At 40.6% G+C, this 21931-nt stretch overlaps 1 protein-coding gene across 1 annotated transcript; it reads left to right on the forward strand.

Annotated features, from left to right (window-relative positions):
• Nucleotides 1-8097: 8097 nt before the first annotated feature.
• Nucleotides 8098-21524, forward strand: LOC103351983 (cancer/testis antigen 55). Its single transcript, XM_017349691.4, has 5 exons — nt 8098-8441; nt 9801-9964; nt 16225-16369; nt 20127-20239; nt 21130-21524. The coding sequence occupies exons 1-5, from the start codon at nt 8351-8353 to the stop codon at nt 21313-21315; spliced, it is 699 nt and encodes a 232-aa protein (XP_017205180.2). The 5' UTR covers nt 8098-8350; the 3' UTR covers nt 21316-21524.
• The last annotated feature ends 407 nt before the right edge of the window (nt 21525-21931 follow it).

Below are 21931 nucleotides of genomic sequence, written 5' to 3' on the forward strand. Positions count from 1 at the left end.
GGTGTTCTTCAACAAGAAGCACTGGAGACAAGTTTCAGTGAACATGTCCACTTTATTAATGATCAAGCACACATTTTAAAGGGCAGGCAGAAGGGTGTAGCTAATTCAGAGCAATACTAATTCTATAGGATATTGGTGCTGCTATGCTTCTCCAATCAGCTTGAAGGTAGGCTGCGTAGCTTTCCTGATGGGCCTGGGCCACACCTGGAGCAGTTTACCTGATTGGTGGAGGTGGGGGAAATGTGCCTGGGGCTTCTGCCACCTGCTAGCAGTCAGGTTAATCCCCTGCATGGTCAGTCTCCCTATCAAGTACAGGATCACCCACATCTACCTGCTCTGTTTTAGGGCAGACTATCTCTATGGCCAAAATCTCACCCATTAGGGTAGTCTTTCACTAGGCAGATGTGACTCTGCTTAGTGCACCACAGCAACAATCGGCAACCCACAATAAGCTTTGGGTTAAATTGAAGAGTGCCTAGCATGGGGATTAAGGGCAGGGAGGAAAAAGAAGCACAAAGGGAAAAAGGGGCTGGGCCTACCATATTTCAGGCCTTTAATCCACTTCCAAAGGAGACTGGTTAATTACTCTGATTGGCAGGTGGGTACACAGATGTGGTTAGGTAGGGGTATTAAGTCACACATGGGGTGTGGTGAAGGTGTGGTCTTCCAGCTCACAAAACTAATCCTATATGCCTACATCATTTCCCTCTCAGAGACTCCATTCTCTTAATCCTAAGGGATGTTGAAGGGCATAGAATCATCAAATTTTCTATAGCTGCTTCCTGCTTATGAGGGGCACAGTGCAGGCCCTGCCTGTCTGGAAGTCTCTGCCTATCTCATCTAACAAGTTGGCTTTGTGAGCTGGATCTGTCTCAGTCATTGCCAATATCTGTGTCCCCTGCATGGTCAGTTACTCCCAGAAGTTGAGTTTTGAAACATATAAGTTTGTTAATTAGTCTGAGCAAAACTAGAACAAGATCAACTGCAAGTGGAGTGCCCCTATAAAATGAAAAGAACATATCTTACAGACTCCCAGATAGTGGGTGGTGATAGATTATAAACTCATTTAGCTTGAGCATAGAGAATTATAATAGAACACTAAGAACACATTAGGAGTTTTATTGTCAATAATAGTTCCCAGAGAGAATCAAAAGAGGCAGATACAGCATGTCTGCCTTAAGATGCAGTTTTGATATGAGGAAAGAAAAGGCTTTATTTATCCTTTTTACTTAAATTATCTGTTTGGCTTACAGGAATAATCAGGCATATCTTTTGAGTTCACCTGGGAAGATGTAAGGGGTAGATATTTAATGCTAATTTTACTGAAGTAATCTTGTTCATTCCATTTAAGGTCCCTTCCATTTAAGCTACAACTGATCTAAAGAGGATCTTTCTTTGAATGGCTTGTTCATGAATTCCTAATGTTGGCACTTTTGTTAAAAGCTCATTAATTCCTTAGAACACCTTCTGTAGATCCCCTGTCAAGCACATTGTGTCTGTGTCAGGACCATTTAAAGCACATACAAAGGCTTAGAATTCAAATCCTGGAATCCATATTCCACAGAATCCTGCCATCAGCAATTCCCAATATTGGAACTTCTGTTAAAAGCTCCTTAATTCTTTGGAACAACTTTTGCAGCTACCCTTTCCAGCACAGTGTCTGCATCAGGGACTTTTAAGGCTATATACAAAAGCTAGGAATCCAAATCCCGGAATCCATATTCCACAGAATTCTGCCATTCCAAGAAATATCTTTAGCTGCCTTTTGAGTCTGTGAAGACCATATATTGAGAGTAGCTTTTCTTCTTTTGACTAAAAGAGCACACTTTTCTGGAGTTAGAACATATCCCAGGTAATTTACCTCTAGTTTAGAAACCTAAGCTTTGTTTGGCAAAGTTCTATATCCTCTCATTTTCCCAGATGTTGGGTTTAGCGTGATGCAGAAGAAATTATCCCTTAGGCAAAGGTTTAGCGCACAATAAGATGCATTGAAACAACTGACTCATTAGTAGTCCTGAAGCCTTTAAACATTCTGTACTCTGTATTGACCTTATGTTAAAACATATGATACAAGAATCTCACAGAGAGATATAGATTTCGTTCAAAACAGACAAATGGCAGGACTTGGAGGGCTTTCTTTTGTCTGCTGATAGCTTTTGGAAAAAAAAGCATGGATTGGTTTCCTTTCACAGTCTCAAGCTTTGAGGAGGTGGTGTTACTGCTAATGGAATTCAAACAGAGAGTTGAATGGATTTTCACGGAGGCCTAGCTTCTAAGTGTTCTAAATCGTTTGTAATTTGAAGCTTAAAAAACTCTTTTTTTTTCTTATGGATGGTTAAAAAGGTTCTGAGAATTGCTGCTTTATTCCTGGGTGTTTGATTTTCAAATTGAGCATGCTTTCAATTGTCAATTTCTGGCAGGAGAACTGGTTTGGTTGTCTGGAAATGTGTTACCATCAGAAAGGTAGAGTGTTAAAGATGGTGGATGCTCCACTTCCTACCCTGAAGATGGCCTCCATGGCCTGCCATATTCTGCCCACCCAATTAATAGAATGATATATATATATATATAATATGTATTGCAGAACAAAAATTGCTTAATCAAATGTTAAAGGAATTATAACTAATGCAATGTATCCATGTCAAATTCTTAAGGATAATTAAGCTCACAAAGAGCTGTGTCTGTTTTCATTGTCTCAGGTCTTACAAAGAAACTATAATGCTATGTAGTCCTGCATGTATTCCCATGGACTTATTTCTAGGGGTACAATTTAAAACCTTGCCATGGGTTCCCAAATACCCTTGGGCAAGATGGTAAAAGTAACATCTTAAGTTTTAAAGTTATCATATTAATAGGATTAAGTTTTAAAGTAATCATATTAGGGGCCGGTGCTGTGGTTTAGCAGGTAAAGCTGCCACCTGCAGTGCCAGCATCCCATATGGGCACCGGTTCTAGTCTCGGCTGCTTGTAGGACCCTAGGCAATGACCAGAAGCCAGATCCCTAGACATCTAAAGGTGCTTTAACATCATAAGCTAGTGTTTGAGGGTACAGGCCTTGAGCAGCAGTCAGGGAGGAGAACCCCACATGTTGGTGCCACTGGGACCTAGCCCAATGTGCAGTGAACTGCATTTCTAGAGGGTTTGTGATATTAAAGGTCAAGACAGAGAGTGAGGGCTCAGTATGGGCAAAGAAGGGAGAAAGTCCCCAAGGTGCTCAGTGCATGTTGGAGGGGCAGTATCTGCTGGTGGGCAGTTACAGAGTCAGGATTCTGGACTCCCCAGAAGACTGAGGAGAGGCCCCTGCTTCCTGATGGCTGCATCTGCAGGGACTGGCTTCCAGGTCCTGGTGAAAGATGCCCCTGAGTTGTGGGGCGGCTTATGCTCTCCAAGGGACATGGAGGCCTTGGGGCAGGGAGCTCTTTTAGTCAATGCACTAAAGAAGGCAGGTCAGGACCTGCCCTCTGGTGTGGGCTGGAACAAACGGTGCAGTCTTTAGCAGCTTTTAGATTTCTCAAGTGGACACAAGCTGAGGGTTTATGGTAATCCTAGGCATGTGAATTTGTTCTCTTAGAAACAGTGGCCCTGGGATGGCATTGTGCCCTATCAGGTAAAGCTACCACCTGGGATGCCATTAACCTATTTGGATGCTGGTTCATGTCCTGGATGCTGATCTGTGTCCTGCTAGTTGCCTGAAAAAGCAGCGGAGGATGGCCCCAGTGTTTGGGCCCCTGCCAACGATGTCAGAGACCTAGAAGAAGCTCCTGGCTCCTAGTTTCAACCTGGCTCCCCCCTGGCTGTTAGGGCCAGTTGAAGCATGAATAAGTGGGTGAAAAACCTTGTTCTCCCTCTGTCTCTCCCTGTTTCCATGCCTCTGATGTTCAAATAAACAAATAATCTAAAAAGACAGTGGCCTAAACAATTTGTGTAGCAAGTCTGTCAATTTATAGTCCAACGTTGAGACCCATCAGGAAGATGGCTCAGAGGAGCCTAGCTACAATTTCCTCAAAGGACAAATGTTAGCCTATCTGTGTCCACTGGGTCACAGAGACAGTAGATTTCCTCAGTGAAGGGTGAACAGTGCAGAATTGTGCTTGGTGTCCGCAGGTATGCAGTGTCATTCCAACAATTAGTGTCAGCTCTGCAGTTGCATGAAAGGCATCCAAATCCTGGGTGTGTTGCTTACTTGCTGTATGTGATTTTTGGCAACTTAGTACAGCTGTGTGGGCCACATTCTTTAGTTAAAATGCCCTTCCGGAGTACATTGCAGTACTCTGCAGAGAGCAGCATGTACACTGTAATCCCATTGCTGGTAGTCACATAGCTTACACTTAGTCAACTGTTACATTTTGTTCAGTAGTCTGTCATGTCTGCAGAGCTGGATCCCAGGTAATTGTGCATATGGAAATCCAGTTTGTACACAAGTTTGTGGTCACTGCCCTCAGGGCACCAGGTTAGCTAAGCTGGTGATAAGGACCATAAGATTTGGCAAGTCGGGAGGGAACAGGTTAAAGACATCAGTGGACTCATGGGGTAGGTGTGCTCTAGAACAGCCTTTTTCCCCACAGAATGTGCTACACACATTGTCTTTCATGAACTGGGCATCAAAAATAGCTCACTTTTAAGTCATCTCTTTCTGCTGTTGTTCACAAAATGGTATGCCATTATTTTCTCCTGAAGCTTTGCCCACAGATGCTTATACTAATATCCTCTTCTCTGGCCTTGTAGTGTTGGAATATGTGGCACATTGGTTACCTGATTATAAACCATGTTCTGGGAGCAAGTGCTCTTAGAAGAGCCTTTTCTTCAGGAAAAATCATGATATATTCTGTGCTCCCAGTTGGGGCTGGAGGGTATTGACAGAGGTCCTCAACCCCGGCTGGCTGCATTAGCTACTGGGCTTCAGCTACTGAAAAGACCTGAAGACTGCATGAAGTTGGGCAGGGTTCAGACAGCTGGGCACTTGGGAGGAAATTGGCTTTAAAATGACCTGGTTGACACCTCCACTACTGGGAACACCTGATAAAAGAACACAATTTCTAGATCGAGTTCCTTTAATGAGGTTGGAAGCTTTGAGAAATGCTGGACTGCATTGATCTGGGGCAGGAGGATCTCTTTCCAGAATCCTTTTACAGTTCAAACTTGTAAATATGACATCAGTGTAGAATGACCCATGGTGAAAACACAGTTGTTACTTTTCCCTTTGTCTAGTTTCCCCTGTTGGCAACATCTTGAAAACTATTGTAAAACATCACATGCAGATGTTGACCATGACACAGTGTAGTTTCAAAGCAATTCATCAAAGTGAGCACTGCATCCAATGATGATTTCCAACTTCACCCAACTCCATCCTATCTACCTCTGCTACCTGTGCTCGCATCCCTTGCCCCAGATAACTGCTCACTTGGCCTCAACTTCCATAAAATTGTCATATTAATCATGTTTTATATGATGTATGCATTGTTTGGGGATTTTCCCTTTTTTAAAGATTTATTTAATTTATTTGAAAGTCAGTTACACAGAGAGAGGAGAGGCAGAGAGAGAAGGAGAGAGAGGTTTTCCATCCACTGGTTCATTCCCCAATTGGCCACAATGGCCAGAGCTACACCGATCTGAAGCCAGGAGCCAGGAGCTACTTCTAGGTCTCCCACGTGGGTGCAGGAGCCCAAACACTTAGGCCATCTTCTACTGCTTCCCCAGGCCACAACAGAGAGCTGGATTGGAAGTGGAGCAGCCAAGACTCAAACCGGCGCCCATATGGGATGCTGGCACTGCAGGCGGAAGCTTTACCCACTATGCCATAGCGCTGGCCCCAGGATTTTCCCTTTTGCAACATGGAACTCTCCTGGGGAGATTCGTCCATGCTCTTCTGAGAAACAATGCTCATTCTTTTTATTGCAGAACAGTGTGCTAGGGTATTACCACATTAAGGGAGAGGAGGTATTCCATCACCCTGGTTCACAAGTCCACACTGGCTGTGCTAGTGCTGAGTTGAAGCTTGGAGCTGGAAACTCAACAGAGGTCTCCCATGTGGGTAGAAAGAACCCATTCGTTTGAACCTACACCACTGCCTTCCAGGGTGTGCATTATCAAGAACTGTATTTAGAAGATTAACTAGAAATTGGATTCAAACTCCCCAGTATGGGATGCAAGTATCCGAGGTTGTTGTAAAGCCCCACCCCCTAATTTTACAATTTGCATGATTTCTTACAAATCCCAAAAATTACCTCCTTAAAGACTTAAAGATAAATCTCCAAAATGCGGTCACATTATCAGAAGTCGGGTGTTAGGGCTTCAACATAGGAGTTTTGGTGAAACACGATTCAGCTCATAAAAACTCAGTGGAATTTATCCTAAGAACACAGATTGGTTAAATATTTTACAATAAACCAAACAATCCTCACTTGACAGCTATTATTCATATAAATTCCAAAAAAACCATGATAATCAAATAGAAAAAAATGACTTAAACCAACTCCCTTTCATGACATGATCCTGAGATTAGAACTTTCCCAATGTGATAGATGGTACTGAAGAACACAAAGAGCTAACATGAAAAAATGTATAGCCCTTAAGATCAGGAACAAGACAAAGTATTTGATTTTGCCACACCTGTTCATCACCGTTGCAGAGGTTCTGGCCAGTGCATTTAGGCAAGGAAAGAAAACAAAAGGTATCTGCATTGAGAAGGATAAATTAAGACAATATTTTCACATGACCTCATCTTGTATATAGAAAATAATAAGGAATATGTTAAAATGTTGGAACTAATACGTGAGTGTAACAAGGTATCAGGCTTTTAGATCAACAAATAAAATTCAATTGTATGACTATACATCAGAAATGAACAATATGAAAGGGAAATCAAGAGAACAATTCAATTTCTAATAACATTAATCAGATACAATATGAATAATTTAATAAAAAAGAAGAACATATAATCTGATAACTAAAACAGGTGGCAGAAATTAAAGACAATGGGGCCGGTGCTGTGGCATAGTGGGTTAAAGCCCCTGCCTGCAGCGCTGGCATCCCAAAAGGGTGCCAGTTCAAGTCCCAGCTGCTGCACTTCTGATCTAGCTCCCTGTTAATGGCCTAGGAAAGCAAAAGATGGCCCAAGTCCTTGGGCCCCTGCGCCCGAATGGGAGACCCAGAAGAAGCTCCTGGCTCCTGGCTTTGGATAAGCCCAGCTCCAGCTGTTGCACCCATTTGGTGGATGAACCAGCTGATGGAAGACCTGTCTGTACCTCTTTATGTAACATTGTCTTTCAAATAAATAAAATAAATCCTTTTTAAACAAGAAATTAACAATAACCTAAATGAATGAAAATGTATCTCCTGTATATAGAATTAAAATGACTGTCTTCCCCAAATAGAACATTAGATTCGACATAAGTTCCATTAAAATCTCAGACTTACTTTCTTAGAAATCGATGTGCTGGTCCTAAAATTCGTGAGGAAATACTAAACACCCAGCATAGAATCATAACACAGAGCAAACTTTAATTACTCACATTTTGTAACTTAACATTTAATACAAAGAATATAAACAAGACCATTTGGTACTAGCAAAAGGATAAACCTGTACACCTGTAAACTCTTCTTGGGTCAACTGATTTACATGAACAAAAGCATAGTGTTTTCAAAGAAATGGTGCTGGGACCCCTGAATATCCACAGGCCTAATAACAAAGTTGACTTCTGCCTCATGCCAAGCATAAAATTAAGTAAAATAGACTCCTCTTTTTGGGTGCTCCTCCTAGGTGAAAGGAGTCTTGCTTCTCAATTCTCTGCAATTTTCTATACAATGTATCTTTCAAAAAAGCTTTACATTTTGCTCCCCCTCATTGTCCCCGTCATAATTATTCATCTCCGTGAGACAAAGAACCAACTCCAAATTCTTGTAACAGAAGCCCACCTCCATTCTCGGCTGGCTGTTACTTCCCCTTCCAATTACTTCCCTGCAGAATCCCACGGGCGACATGCTATACCCTACAACTTGAACAGGGATCCAAGTGGAATTGACTTCCTGTTGGCGTACCATTTCCTCTTCCCCTCTAGCCTGCGGTGGGAGGGCCCAGGAAGTCCTGCCCAGCAACGCCCTGGTATTGGCTTCCTCAGAGCCCATTTCGCCCTCACTGGCTGGTGGGTGGGCACAAGACCCAAGAAAGCTCTCGAACACTGTTCCCACTTCCGGTAAAGGGGTCTTGACTAGAGGTTGGGCCAAGCAGAGGAGAAAGAGGTGTGGCCGCGAGTAGGTACTGTGACTGCAGACGCTAGGAGGCAGAAATCCCGACGGAAATAGGTCTCTTTCTTACTGTGACGCGGTGCCTAGGCCGTGTAACAGAAGAACCATGTTCCGGCTTGTGTCCATGAATCTTGTCTTCTTGGAGGAGAGCGAAGACCAGGAGGCAGAGATTGCGCCGCCATGGAGACTTCTAGAAGGTACCTATCCTGTTGCCTCCCCACAAGGGACCTACCCATAGGGCTGTGCCCCACCGCTTGTGTGAGGTTCTCAGGGGCTTTAAGGAACTCTGAGAGCAATGGCAGGCACCATCTTGTGTTGGAGGTGGGGGAATGGAAGCGTTGCAAATTGGCGTTAGTGCCGTTGTCTGCGGTAAGTATCTAGTTACTGCCAGGAGCTTTCCGCAGCGATGGCGTAGGCAGAGACATGCCCTGATACTCTACAAAAATTGTGAAAATTACCTTACATAGAAGCTGTGTGACTGTGTAACAGATTCCTCTTTTGATATCCATATCAAGGATCTTGCTTTCGTGGAAAAAAGCAAGATTATTATTTTTAACGATTAGCTCTTGTGTGTGTGTGTGTGTGTGTGTGTGTATTTGAAAAGTATAGTAAGAGAGATAAAGGGACAAACCGAACATCCATCTATTGGTTCACTTCTCAAATGGCCAACACAGCAGGGGCAAGTCCAGGCCAAGGACAGGAGTGAGGAACTCCATCTAGATCTCTCAGGTGGGGTGCTTGGCAGGGAGGCAAGTACGGAGTCATCATGTGCTGCATCACAAGCACATATGCCTGTCTTTTTGGAAATACTTAAGTTAATGTGGTTCACAGTTGAAGCTTTGAAAATTCTGGCTTCAAATCCCAAACTGAGGCTTATTTACCTCTGTTGGTTCAGGCACCAAAATAAATCCAGATGAGTCTGATTCACATTTGAGTGTAACTTAATTCCAGATATCTCTATGTATTTTATATGGTGAGATATTTCAGGATTTCCACATACTACTGCTGCTGTTGAGGATGATGAAACTACACAGAAATAATGAATGCTTAAAAACTCTCTAGAAGTAAATACAAATAACATACTAATCTGTGGGAGACATTTATTATTCTAAGCAGTTTACATGTGTGATGATTAATATTTATAATAGTCCACAAAGGTAAACGTTGTTAATATCCTGGTTTTACAAATGAAAACATGTTTAGAGAGATTAACTAGTGTTCCCCCTGTTGCACACATGGCAGCTGTGATTCAGTTCCACACAGTCTGGCTCTAGAGTCTGTGCTCTTAACCCTGCAAATACACTGGCTTGAGTATTGAGCTACTGTGCTCTACAGAGAAATGGTGGAACTGGTATTTCCACCTAAGCACTCTGCCTCCAGCATCCTGTACACTAATCACTGTGTTCTACTGGTACTGTCATCTGCATCTCAACTCCAACCCACTGTATTTCTAGTTTTAGATAATTGCCTCCCACAGTTTCCTCTATGGGGCTTATGTGTAATGTGTGTTTGCTTTGAGAGTAATTCATGAAAGCTTTTGTTTGCTTGTCTCATAGGTAACACTGATCTGACAGCTCTGCAGGGTGCAGTGGCAAGTGCCTGTGCTGATCGTGGCCTCTCTGCTGCATCTATCTTCCTTGTTACTGATGTGTCTGGCCGTGTACCTCTGAGCACTAGGCAGAACATTACTCCTGTTGTGGAAGGAGATGGAACAGCTCAGGTATTTTAAGCCATCAGTGTAAGAATGATGTGTGTTTGGGGATCATCTTTATTCCCGGGGATGCACTCAGAATAACTATTTCCAGCCTCTCTGGGGTACCCTGGTATAATATTTGTAGATGGAATTGGAAGACTAATAAATCATTTTGTTTACGATATTTTTTCTATCTTTGTAGCAGTTTCTTTGTTCTAAAGTATACATCTATATATCAGCATTTAAAATTTTGATTAACAATTACTATTATTCAAGTCTGTACTATCCTGAGATCTCTGAACTTGCTGAAGTACAGTTAGTTGCAAGGTGAACAAATGTGCATGCTATTAACTTTTTTACAGATGCATTTATTTATTTGAAAAATAAGAGTAAGAGAGGGAGGGGGAGAGAGCAAGAGATATCTTTGATTTGCTGGTTCACTCCCCAGATGGCTGCAACAGCCAGGACTGGGCTAGGACAAACCCAGGAGCCAGGAGATTTATTTGGGTCTTCGATGTGAGTGAAGGGCCCCAAACACTTTTTCCATCTTCGGTGCTTTCCCAAGGGGATTAGCAGGGAGAAGCATTTGATGTGGAGCAATGAGGACACAAATTGTCACCTTTATGGGATGCTGGCGTCAGTGTTTTACCTGCTATGCTACAACGCTGGCCACCACATATTAATAATTATTTTTTAAAATCTTTTTTGAAATATAATTAATCCTTCATAAGATTCTTCAGTTTTTATAAAGATCTATTTTATTTATTTGAAAGAGTTACAGAGAGAGGTAGAGACAGAGAGAGGTCTTCCATCTGCTGGTTCACTCCACAGATGGCCACAACGGGCCGGAGCTGCGCCAATCCAAAGCTAGGAGCCAGGAGCTTCTTCCGGGTCTCCTATGCGGGTGCAGGGGACCAAGGACTTGAGCCATCTTCTACTGCTTCCCCATGCCACAGCAGAGAGCTGGATCAGAAGAGGAGCAGCTAGGACTAGAACCGGCACCCATATGGGATGCCGGTGCTTCAGGCGAGGGCTTTAACCCACTGCACCACAGCTCCGCCCCCATCCCCTTTTTAAAGATTTATTTTATTTATAAGCTTTAAAATAAGTATAAATCAGGGCCAGTACTGTGGTGCAGTGGGTTAAATCCCTTCTCTTTCAGCGGCAGCATCCCATATGGATGCTGGTTTGAGTCCTGGCTGTTCCACTTCTGATCCAGCTCCCTGTTGATGTGCCTGGTAACACACCAGAGGATGGTCCACGTGCTTGGGCCCTTGCACTTGTGTGGGATACCCAGAGGAAGCTCCTGGCTCCTGGCTTCGTATCTGCTCAGCTCCGGTTGTTGTAACCATTTGAGGAGTGAACCAGCAGATGAAAAACCTCTCTCTCTCCCCATCTCTACCTCTCTCTGTAACTCCTGTAGCTCTGTCTTTCAAATAAAATAAATCTTCAAAAAATCAACTGTAAAAAAGAAACACAGTTGATAAAGAAAAGTAAAATAAGTATAAATCAGTGATATCTAGGGAATCTTCAGTTCTGGAGTATCACTTATGTTAATGTATTTGTCACTTTAATGGGTATAATTAAATGATGATTCAAATATATTGTACTGATTTACACTGTCAGTAGCAGACTGTGAGACTGCCTGGTTGCCAGTATTGCCAAGAATGGAAATATTGTCAATCTTGGAACTCATTAGTAATCTAGGAAATAAAAAGTCTCATAATCATACATTTCAAACTGTCAGTATGGAATAGCTTTCCTTTCCAGAGTTATTTATTTATTGGGGAAATTAGAGGTGTTTTAATATGGGAAAATTGGAAGTTTAATAGGAAATTGATGGCATGACCCTTTTGCAAATATTTATCCAAGATCATATTTCAATTTTGTTTCATGGAGTTTATTTTTTAAATACTATAAATGTGTCTGTCTTATCCATATGACTTTTAAGCTCAATAAGTGTCTTTACAGATACCCATTGCACTGCATAATTCACAGAATTATTATTTTTGTTTTACTCTCAAAATTATTTATTTGTTCACATCTAAATACTCAGCCTTTCTGTAATGGATTTAGGTGTAGCCACTGAGAAAAGATTACAGATTTTGTTTTGCTAATTTTTGTATTGCTATCCCCATACTTTTAATGCGGCACTACATTTGTCCTGTATTAAGTTGAAATTTCCCTTGTATCGTCACTACAATCTCACAAGAATTTGAAACTGTGGGGACATCCTATCATACTCCTTGGATTGTGTCATCTTGTCCTGAAAGATACAATTAAATGTTTGAATCACTGAAGCATTAGAGCATATTTCTTTCAGTGTTTCGGATCTTTGTTTCCCTATCAAATGTATTTGGACCTTTCTTGGCCCTTTGTATTCTTGGCTTTTCTGTATCATTAAAAACAAACAAAAATCCTTGTATTTGGTTCTTCCACTCCCAACACGAACAATACCCCTTGACTTTTTGGGGGAATGGCTTTGATTTTGTACATTTAATTTGGGGAGAAATAACATCAGGTTAATTGTCTTTTTTTCCAACAGGCACATTTTTCATCTTGTATGGTTTTGAATTGTTTTGTGCATTTCTCCGACGAGGTTTTTTTTAAGTTTCCCAAGTATATTTCTCAGACTGTTAATATTTGTGTTCTGCTATCATTATACATTTTATTTTAATTACTTATTTAGATTTTTAAGATAAACTTTTTAAGGATAACTTAAAATCATTATATGTTTTATTTTCAAATTAGTTAAATCTTACTGCATACTACAGTATTAGTTCATGTTACATAATGTGATAGATCATGTTGAATCTTTTAAAAATGATTTAGATATACTTTAATATTATTATTAAAATAGCAACTATCAATTGAATGCTTGATATCAGCTTTCAGTAAATGTGATCAGTTTTATTTACACATAAAGCCATAGGTAAATAATTCAAAGTCTAGAAGAATATAAAATAAAAAATAAAATAATCCTTTATGCCCTCCTGAACAATTATTACTCTTCAGACATGGGACTCTTTTATGGCTTATACTTTAAGAATTAACAGTGCTGTTATTGGGAGCATTTGGAAATTTTGCATAATAACTTATAACGTTCTTATACTATTTTTAAAAAGATTTATTTGGGCCAGCGCCGTGGCTCAATAAGCTAATCCTCCGCCTGCAGCATTGGCACACTGGGTTCTAGTCCCGGTTGCTCCTCTTCCAGTCCAGCTCTCCATTCCAGGCCCGGAGTGCAGTGGAGGATGGCCCACGTCCTTGGGCCCTGCACCCTCATGGGAGACCAGGAGAAGCACCTGGCTCCTGGCTTCGGATCAGCGTGGTGTGCCGGCTGCAGTGCACTGGCCCCAGCAGCCATTGGTGGGGTGAATCAACAGAAAAGGAAGACCTTTCTCTCTGTCTCTCTCTCTCACTGTCCACTCTGCCTGTCAAAAAAATAAAAATAAATAAATAAATTTTTAAAAGATTTATTTATTTATTTGAAAGTCAGAGTTACATAGAGAAGGAAAAGAAGAGAGAGAGAGAGAGGTCTTCCATCTGCTGGTTCACTCCCCAATTGGCAACAAAGGCCAGAACTGTGCTGATCTGAAGCCAGGAGCCAGGAGACTTCCCTGGGTTTCCCACGCTACTACAGGGGCCCAAGGATATGGGATGTCTTCCATTGCTTTCCCAGGCCATAGCAGAGAGCTGGATCAGAAGTGCAGCAGCCGGGACTCAAACCAACGCCCACATGGGATGCTGGCAGTGCAGGTGGCGACTTTACCTGCTATGCCACAGCGCCGGCCCCTATACTACTTTTAATTTGGCAATATTGGTTCGTATTTACTTCCTTTTCATAATGAAAGATGTGGAATTTTCCTAAATGGCAGTTCTTTGTTCTTTGTTTAATCAGTATTGCATGGATTAAACAAGTACACGTACCTCCATTCCTCTTCTATAGATTACCACAAAATCAATAAATACAATTTCTCTGATGTTTAATAAGAGATTGTGTAATTCAGTATCTTAAAGGATAATCATAATATCTAGAAAATATAGTGAAAATGAATATTCAACCCAGGTTGGGATTTTTAATTGATATTTACTGATATTAATATGGAGAAAGTACATCTCATTTTTTTAGAATTAGGCCCATTTGGTTTTGTGGAATTATTCACATTTGGTTATAATTAATAATTCTTGTAATGTCCTGCTAAATTTGCTTGCTTATTTTTTAGTTAGATTTCCTCATTTCCATAACTTAAGTTGATTTTTAGTTATCTATCCTTATGCTATTTTTATTGGCTTTTGGGATCTCTGTTACACTGGATTCATAGAAAAATGAGAGCCTCGGGTGATTACTGACATCATGCATAAGACTGTTAATTGTTAAATAAACAACACGAGTCACTGTGCACTAACTTGCCATGCAGGACCTCTGTCCTCAAAGAGTTGTATTATGGGACTTAATAGTAAAATTTGTAATCAAAGAATTACTTCATTTTAGTGTATTAAGTAGAGAATATTCTTTTGTCATATAAATTACAGTTATGTCTAAGTGCTTGCAAAAGATGTATCATTCTTGGGTCCCTCTTTAAAGATAATTTTCTAAAAAATAAAAAAAAGTAAAGTTACCATTAAGATGCAGTGACTTTGAACAGCCCTTGTCTGGACTGTTGAGGAACAGCTTTTGTTCTTTTTTTTATGTTTTTCTCTTTTTAGTTTCTCTCTCTCTCTCCCTCTCTCTCTCTCTCTTTCTTCTTTCTTTTTTTTTGTCTTCCTCATGCAAAGAGCTGAACTCTTTACCTAGAATAGAATTAATCTTCTATGTATAAGCTTAGATGAAAATAGATCTTAGTGAAAAACAGGACTGAGAATAGGAGAAGGAGGGGGAGGAAGGGTGGGAAGTGTGGGTGTGAGGGCTGATAAGGTCAGAATAATTACTATGTTCCTAAAGTTACATTTATGAAATGTATGCAGATAAATTAAAAAATAAAAATAAGAGCTTTCCTTCACTTTTTACAAAATTCCTCGTCAGAATTAAATATTCCATGAAGATCATAAAGTAGTCATCTCTCAAGCCACTGCTTGAGGGATAGGGTTGGGTGACTTATTAAACTTTTCCTTGCAATTATGTTCATTTTACCCAGAGCTCAGATTTTGTGAAGTCTCTGATTTTGATGTTTGTTACAAAGACAAAATCTATAAGTGTTCCTGCATCTTTACTTATCCCAGCCTCCTTCTGTCCTGTTAGAATGGAAAGAGTGTCCCTTCTCTTATGGTCAATTCTCTGTACCAGTGTTTTCGATGTCCTCTCCTTTTATTTGTCCACACCCTCCTCTGTGCTATTGAGTGCCTCTTCTCTTGTTGTCATTTTAAACTCTTCCTCTGTTAAGCAACAAGATAAAACAGCATTTAAGTATGGCTAAATCTTCACTCACAAAATATAAGTCCCACCTCTAAAGACTGCATTTTATTTTGGCTCCCTCTGTCTTTTATGTTGGCTCCCCCTTCCCTTTTGCAGGCCGGCAACTTGGCAGAGTTCCTGTTTCCTTTGTATTCTCTTCCTGTAAGTGTCTCCAAGTATACTCTGACTTTCACATCTATCTATCCACCATGGAAGTAGAACTATGCTTGCTCAGGCAGCAGCATACACTTAGTGGAGAACATAAAGGTGATTTCCAGGCTTTGCCTAGTTTTATGGACAACTTGCTCAATATCTTTTGGTGTGAGGAGGAGGAAAGAACTGATTCTGAAAGGGAAATAAGATCAAGAGAGATTTGTTTCTATTTTTAAGTGATTATGCTTCGATGATCATGCATTAGAATGGGAAAAATTGGAAAGAACAAATATTGTAAGTTCAAAGCCCTCATGGATGACAAAGTGCTGAGTTAAGCAAATAACATTCTTCATCATATTTTAAAGGTGTTTGTACAAAACAAAGAGTGAACCTAATATAAACTATGGACCTTATCATGAACTGTCATTGGACCATCAGTTGTAATTAGTGTACCGTGCCAATGCAAGATGCTAATAATAGGGGAAACTAGAGGTGCAAGAAAGTCTATGGGAACTCTTTTCTCCCTGCACAGTCTTGCTGAACTGCTATAATAAATGAAATAAAAAGATGATGAATCAGACATTATTTTATGAACTCATATCTGTGAAGTGTTTGTCAGTTGAAATATACACACCAAAGTATGTTATGCTTACCTCAAGTATTTCTTGAACAATGACTTCAGCATATGCTTCTTTTAAACTTTGGCTGTGTGTGAAGTAACTGTTTCTTTGCTTTCCAGGCGGGTGATCACAGCCGTAGCTCCCACGATGATGGGCCAGGAGAGTACTACAGGAGCGTTTCATTGCGCTGTCTTAGCTCTAGAATGGGTGGTGCTAACTGCAGTAATCATACATGTTACTTCTCTTTGGATATTGTTTCTACAGGTACAGTTCATATTTTTTAAAGTTGAAAATTAGATGAGATTAGGTTTTTTAAAAATCTTGTTAATTAAATGTGTTAAACGTTTCAATTCCAGAGTCAAATTTGGAATATACTTATTTGATGAGGGTGTTTTTGATTTCATGTATTTCATAGATACAACTCTAGGAAGACAGCCATACTTCCATCCCTCACCTCCCCCATTATTTTCCCTCTTTTTTTTCTTTAATTGTTGCAATAACATTCTTTCTGTTTATTTTAAAATCACGGGCTTAATGCACCTACTAACCATAATGTTCAACTAGTTTTTCAAATATAGGGCAAATTTGAAATAATTTTACAGTGTTCAAACACATAGCCACCACCTGAATTCTGCCTTTCACATTTCCTTATACTTGTTCTATTACATAGCCATCCATGGATACATTATTCTATCGACCTACTACTCTTTTGTTTTTTCCATATATTTGAAAGTATAGAGAAATGTTTATTCAGTGCCTCCTGAATACTCCAGCATGTGTACCAGCAACTCAGATAAAATATTTGTTTAGAAATGTTACAGATTTCTTTGGATATTCACAGCTGCACCTAATCATGACTTTCATGCCTTCACCCAGTAAATACCTGTCCCTGTTCCCAAATACTGTCCTGTTTTGTTCACACTACACATTTAATTTGACTGTTTGAGAATATTGTATAATGTAATCAAGCATACATAATATTTTGTGTAAGACTTTTTACACTAAAAAGAATGTGTTTGAACACATCTATGTAGTTGTATGTATAGTATGCCAGTATATCAAATACATCATGGTTTTTGCCATGCTCCTGTTGAAGGTCGTGTTAGCTGCTAGAAGCTTTTGTCTAGTACAGATTAAATTGCAAAGGAAATTTTGTGCAAGTCTCTTTGTAGATCGGTAGCTTTGATTGCCATGGATAATATGATTAGCACCAGGGATGAGAATTCTGATTCATAGTTTAAGAAAAAATATAAATCTAATATCAAATGAGTTAAAATTACAGATATATTGTCCAGGGAAGACCTTACTGAAAAGGTTTAAAAGTCACTGTAATGCTTTAAATTTGGGGGCATCTTAAAGAAAATTTTTGTTGGAAAAAAAACCTGAGAGACTAAACTTATTAAAGGTTATTCAAACAGGGACAACGTCCAAGTATGGCAGCATTCCCATTGAAAGATGGTCCAAAATGCCCTTACCTGCTGTGGGATGAGCTGTATTTATAACCAGGAAATAACAGACGGGATGTAGAGAGATTACCTGATTAAAAACAGTTGTGGTTTTGCTTTATGTGGGTGTATATTGGCAGCCTTCATCATGGCATTGTCTGAGTTTCAGTTGCTTGCCTACTAGAGTATACTCTTTGGTAAGTTACAACTTCCTTGCACATTTGAGGGGTTTGCAATTTACTGTGTATAGAGGGGAATTTGGGACATGCTTTATCACACAAATACAGAGATTGGTTAGGTCAACGTTAATTTAACACCAAGATATGAGGTGAATTTTTTTTTTGACAGGCAGAGTGGACAGTGAGAGAGAGACAGAGAGAAAGATCTTCCTTTGCCGTTGGTTCACCCTCCAATGGCCGCTGCGACCGGCGCACCGCGCTGATCTGGTGGCAAGAACCAGGTACTTATCCTGGTCTCCCATGGGGTGCAGGGCCCAAGCACTTGGCCCATCCTCCACTGCACTCCCTGGCCACAGCAGAGAGCTGGCCTGTAAGAGGGGCAACCGGGACAGAATCCAGCGCCCCGACGGGGACTAGAACCCGGTGTGCCGGCGCCGCAAGGCGGAGGATTAGCCTAGTGAGCTGCGGCGCCGGCCAAGGTGAATTTTTTTAAGATGTTAAAGTTAGCTGTGGCTTTGTGAATAGGCTCTATGGATACAGAAAGATAAGAGTCTAACACAACAGACCTGGTGAGTGATTATTGGCATTTGGGTAAGGTGATGTAGAAGTGGAGGCTGGCTGTTAAGGATAGGTGTCGCTCCCCGTCTTCGTGGGGGAACGACACTAGACCCTGCGCTGTTCTTTCGTCTGCTCGGCCCTCCCCGGGTTTGCTGCTGGTTCTTCCCGGGTTGGCTACTATCCCTTCCACCTCCGTGGAAGGGCAGTTCCCCCTGGCCGCATTCCCCACTTCCGCAGGGGAGCGGCACACCGCCGGCCGGCTTTCTCGGGGGCTGCACGGGTGTTCCTTCAGCTAGATGTTCCCCATAGATGTTACCCGGTGCATGCCGTTTCTCTCCTCCTTTATAGTCCTTCTCTGCCAATCCCAACTCGGCTGCCCACACGCCGAGTACGCTGCTCTCCAATCAGGAGCAAGTCCTACAGTTAATTGGTTGAACTGGAGGCAGCTGTGCGGAAGCTGTTTACTTCTCTCCCAGCGCCATATTGTGGGAGAGCAGATGCATAGAATAAGTCTTAATTCCAGTAACTTAGTCTAGTCCGGATTGCTCCCCACAGATAGGTTTGGTTCTGGACGTACTTTAAAGGTAAGTTAGATGGATGTCTTTGCTGATGCATTGAATATTTGGAATGACATAAATAAGAGTTGAGGATTAAAGTTATCTGAGCAGTGGTAAGGGAAGAATTTCCAGTTTTTCAGATTTGGAAAGACTGAGGAGCAAACAGGGGTACATGAGAAGAATAGCAGAAGTTCAGCTTTGGATTTAATAATTTGATTAAGGATTTGGATCCATGAATCTGAGGTTAACTGGAGCTGCAAGTGCATACATTTTGGAGTTTTCAGCTTATCATATAAAGCCCCACAAAAGGAATAAATATAGGAAAAATAAAAGAGAGTGCAACAGGCCAGGGATTCAGTGCATGATGTGGATTCTTCTAAAATTAACTGTCATGGAACTAAGGAAGGACAAGGAAAGGACTATGAAAGTACTAAGAAATACTGGGTCATAGTGTACAGAAGTATTGAGATTTAGTAGATATCGCTAGCTACCTGACATGGTTGTGTCAATTCACTCTTCCAGTAGCAATGTTTGAAAATTATGTTGTCTCTAAATATTCCCTAGTACCTGGTATCTTGAGACTCACTCTTGCCTTATTGTAAACCACCTGTAAATATTCATTTATAACTATACAGTATAAAAATATAGAATCCATCCCTTGTCCAAAACACCTGAGAAGTTAATATCAAATTTTGTACTGCACTGTGTCCTCCTGCTAATGCTACTGCCGATAGCAATCAACATTTCTTTCTGTGGATTTGTGCCTGACAGTATTGTATGAGTTTTATAGTGATTGACTAATTGCCCCTGAAACTCTGTGGTAAGTGCTGCTAGGCTTCTCAGTTTTCAGAGGCTGACCATAGCACAGAGAATGAGCACCTTCATATGGTTGCAAAGTGAGTAAGTGCTGAACCCAGGTATCCTGCTTTAGGCTTTTGCTTTTACCTTTGTACTTGGTTGCCTCTCGTGGAAGAGTTGTGATTGTTTAATACATCCTGGGCTACTCCCAAAACGATTGCCTGTGTGTAATGTTCAGTTGTTGACAGGTTTCCCCCATCAGACCTTGCTACATCAGTACAGGAGAATCATTGTCTAAAGCATGATAAACTTCGTTTTGGACAGGACAATTTATAGGATAACTAACTGCTTTAAAATATCAAGAATATGCCTCAAATGCAATAGGAACTACTTTTGGGTATTACAACCTGAGAGCATTTGTGAAATGCAACATCAACAAATCTAATAGCAATGTCCACTTCATTTCTCTCCTTCGCTGATTTAGATTTTGATCCTTATCCACGGGACTGCGTGCAAGTTGTGTTTTCTAGCCTGCCAGACACACAGAGCAGAAAGGTCCTCTCAGTGAAGCCTCGAGGACAGAGGCACGTGCGTGAGGTAAGTGATTTCAATACTGCCTTTGTCGTTTGTTTCTGTTTATCCTTTTATTTTTTGGACTAATCATTTCTGCTGCTCAGGATTCTGTTGGGTGGATTGGGAAACCTAAAACAAAATATCTTTGTTCCAAAGACCAGCCTATGTCCTTATCAAAAATGTTTTATTTAAAGTATGCCCTTTAGTTAATATACACTAAATTGATCTTCTGTATATAAAGATAATTGAAAATGAATCTTAATGTGAATGGAATGGGAGAGGGAGCAGGAGCTGGGAGGGTTGTGGGTGGGAGGGAATTTATGGGGAGGAAGCCATTGTAATTCATAAGCTGTACTTTGGAAATTTATATTTACTAAATAAAAGTTAAAAAAAGAAGTAATGCAGTGTTCTGAGAACAAATGCAGAAAACAAGTCACACTTTAGAGACTATTTGGAAAAAAATGGATGGAGTGGGTGGTGGTATTTGTGTTCACCAGTAAGGCTTAGGTGTGATTTGATGAGTAGTGGAAGCTGAGAATACAAGAAAGCTCAGTTTGAACAATGGTGCAGGTGAAATAATGATCTCAGAATGTGACAGAGAAAGTAGGGAAAATTATAGTCTCCTTGACTCTCTGAACATTAACTTTTAGAATTTATGGACTCTGAGCAATGCTTATCACAGGGGTTGTCAGCAGAGACATAGGCACCCTTCCCAGAGATTCAGATTTATTTGGGGTGAGGTGGAGTCTAGGCATACATGTGTTCACAAAGCAAACAGGTGATCACCATTTACTAAGTAAGTTGAGAATCCTTGGTAGGCATGGAGTGACGTACAGCTGAGAGCCAGAGGGAGGTGCAAGCAAGTTTCATGTATGATACCTTTACATAGTCATTTCCATCATTTACCTCCACAGGTGCGCATTACTAGTGTACATGGAAGAAATGGGGTGATAGATCATACAACCTTCTTCACCTTGGATTCTGTGAAACTTCCTGATGGATACATGCCTCAAATCCATGATGTCGTCAATGCTGTCGTAGTGGAAAGTGTTCATGCAGGCTATATTTGCAGAGCAGTCCTTATTACCCCATGTGAATAGACTAAAAACACAACTTGGTTATTTTCTTTGTATCCTTTATTCTATAGGTAACACAGGGCACAGTACAAGTGTGTTTTGAAAAAAAAAAAAAAACAACTAGTAGACCTAAGTACTTATTTCTTACATTTTCAAATGCTGAGCATGTTAGGTTAATGAATTCTGTGTTCCTGAAAATGTTCATCGTTTTTCATTATTAAAGGCATTTTCCTCTTCATCCTAATGACCTTCACTGCTGCTTCTCAGTTTGTATCAGAGGCATTTGGTTTCAGTTAATTTGCATGGTGTTTTCCTTCTCAGGACCCTTATTTTACATATCAGTCTTCCTTATAGTTTGCCTGGTTATGCTGCTGCCAGCAGTTTTGCCTTGTTCTTAATTTTCCTTTTTTTACAAAGTTTTCCCATATCTACTAGATGTTGTTTTCGGAGACCAAAGAACACTTTTGCTTTCTGTAGCTTATTTTCTGGGTATCTAGTTTGAAGATTTCAGGGTCATGTGCATATTGCCTTTCCAAAATTTCAGAGGAGTTATCCAGCAACATCTGATATGTTCCTTGAAACTGTCAATACCGTTATGCTTTGGTTCACATTTCTTATGCCTACTAAATGCAATTTCTAT

Source organism: Oryctolagus cuniculus, chromosome X (assembly GCF_051225735.1).
Source record: "Oryctolagus cuniculus isolate XC-2025 breed Fujian yellow rabbit chromosome X, ASM5122573v1, whole genome shotgun sequence".
In the NCBI taxonomy this organism is placed as follows: Eukaryota; Metazoa; Chordata; class Mammalia; order Lagomorpha; family Leporidae; genus Oryctolagus; species Oryctolagus cuniculus.

Coding starts and splice junctions, on each gene's coding strand:
- LOC103351983 (XM_017349691.4), top strand. CDS start 8,351: ATGTTCCGGCTTGTGTCCATGAATCTTGTCTTCTTGGAGGAGAGCGAA. Junction 8,442..9,800: donor GCCATGGAGACTTCTAGAAG/GTACCTATCCTG, acceptor CTTGTCTCATAG/GTAACACTGATCTGACAGCT. Junction 9,965..16,224: donor AAGGAGATGGAACAGCTCAG/GTATTTTAAGCC, acceptor TTTGCTTTCCAG/GCGGGTGATCACAGCCGTAG.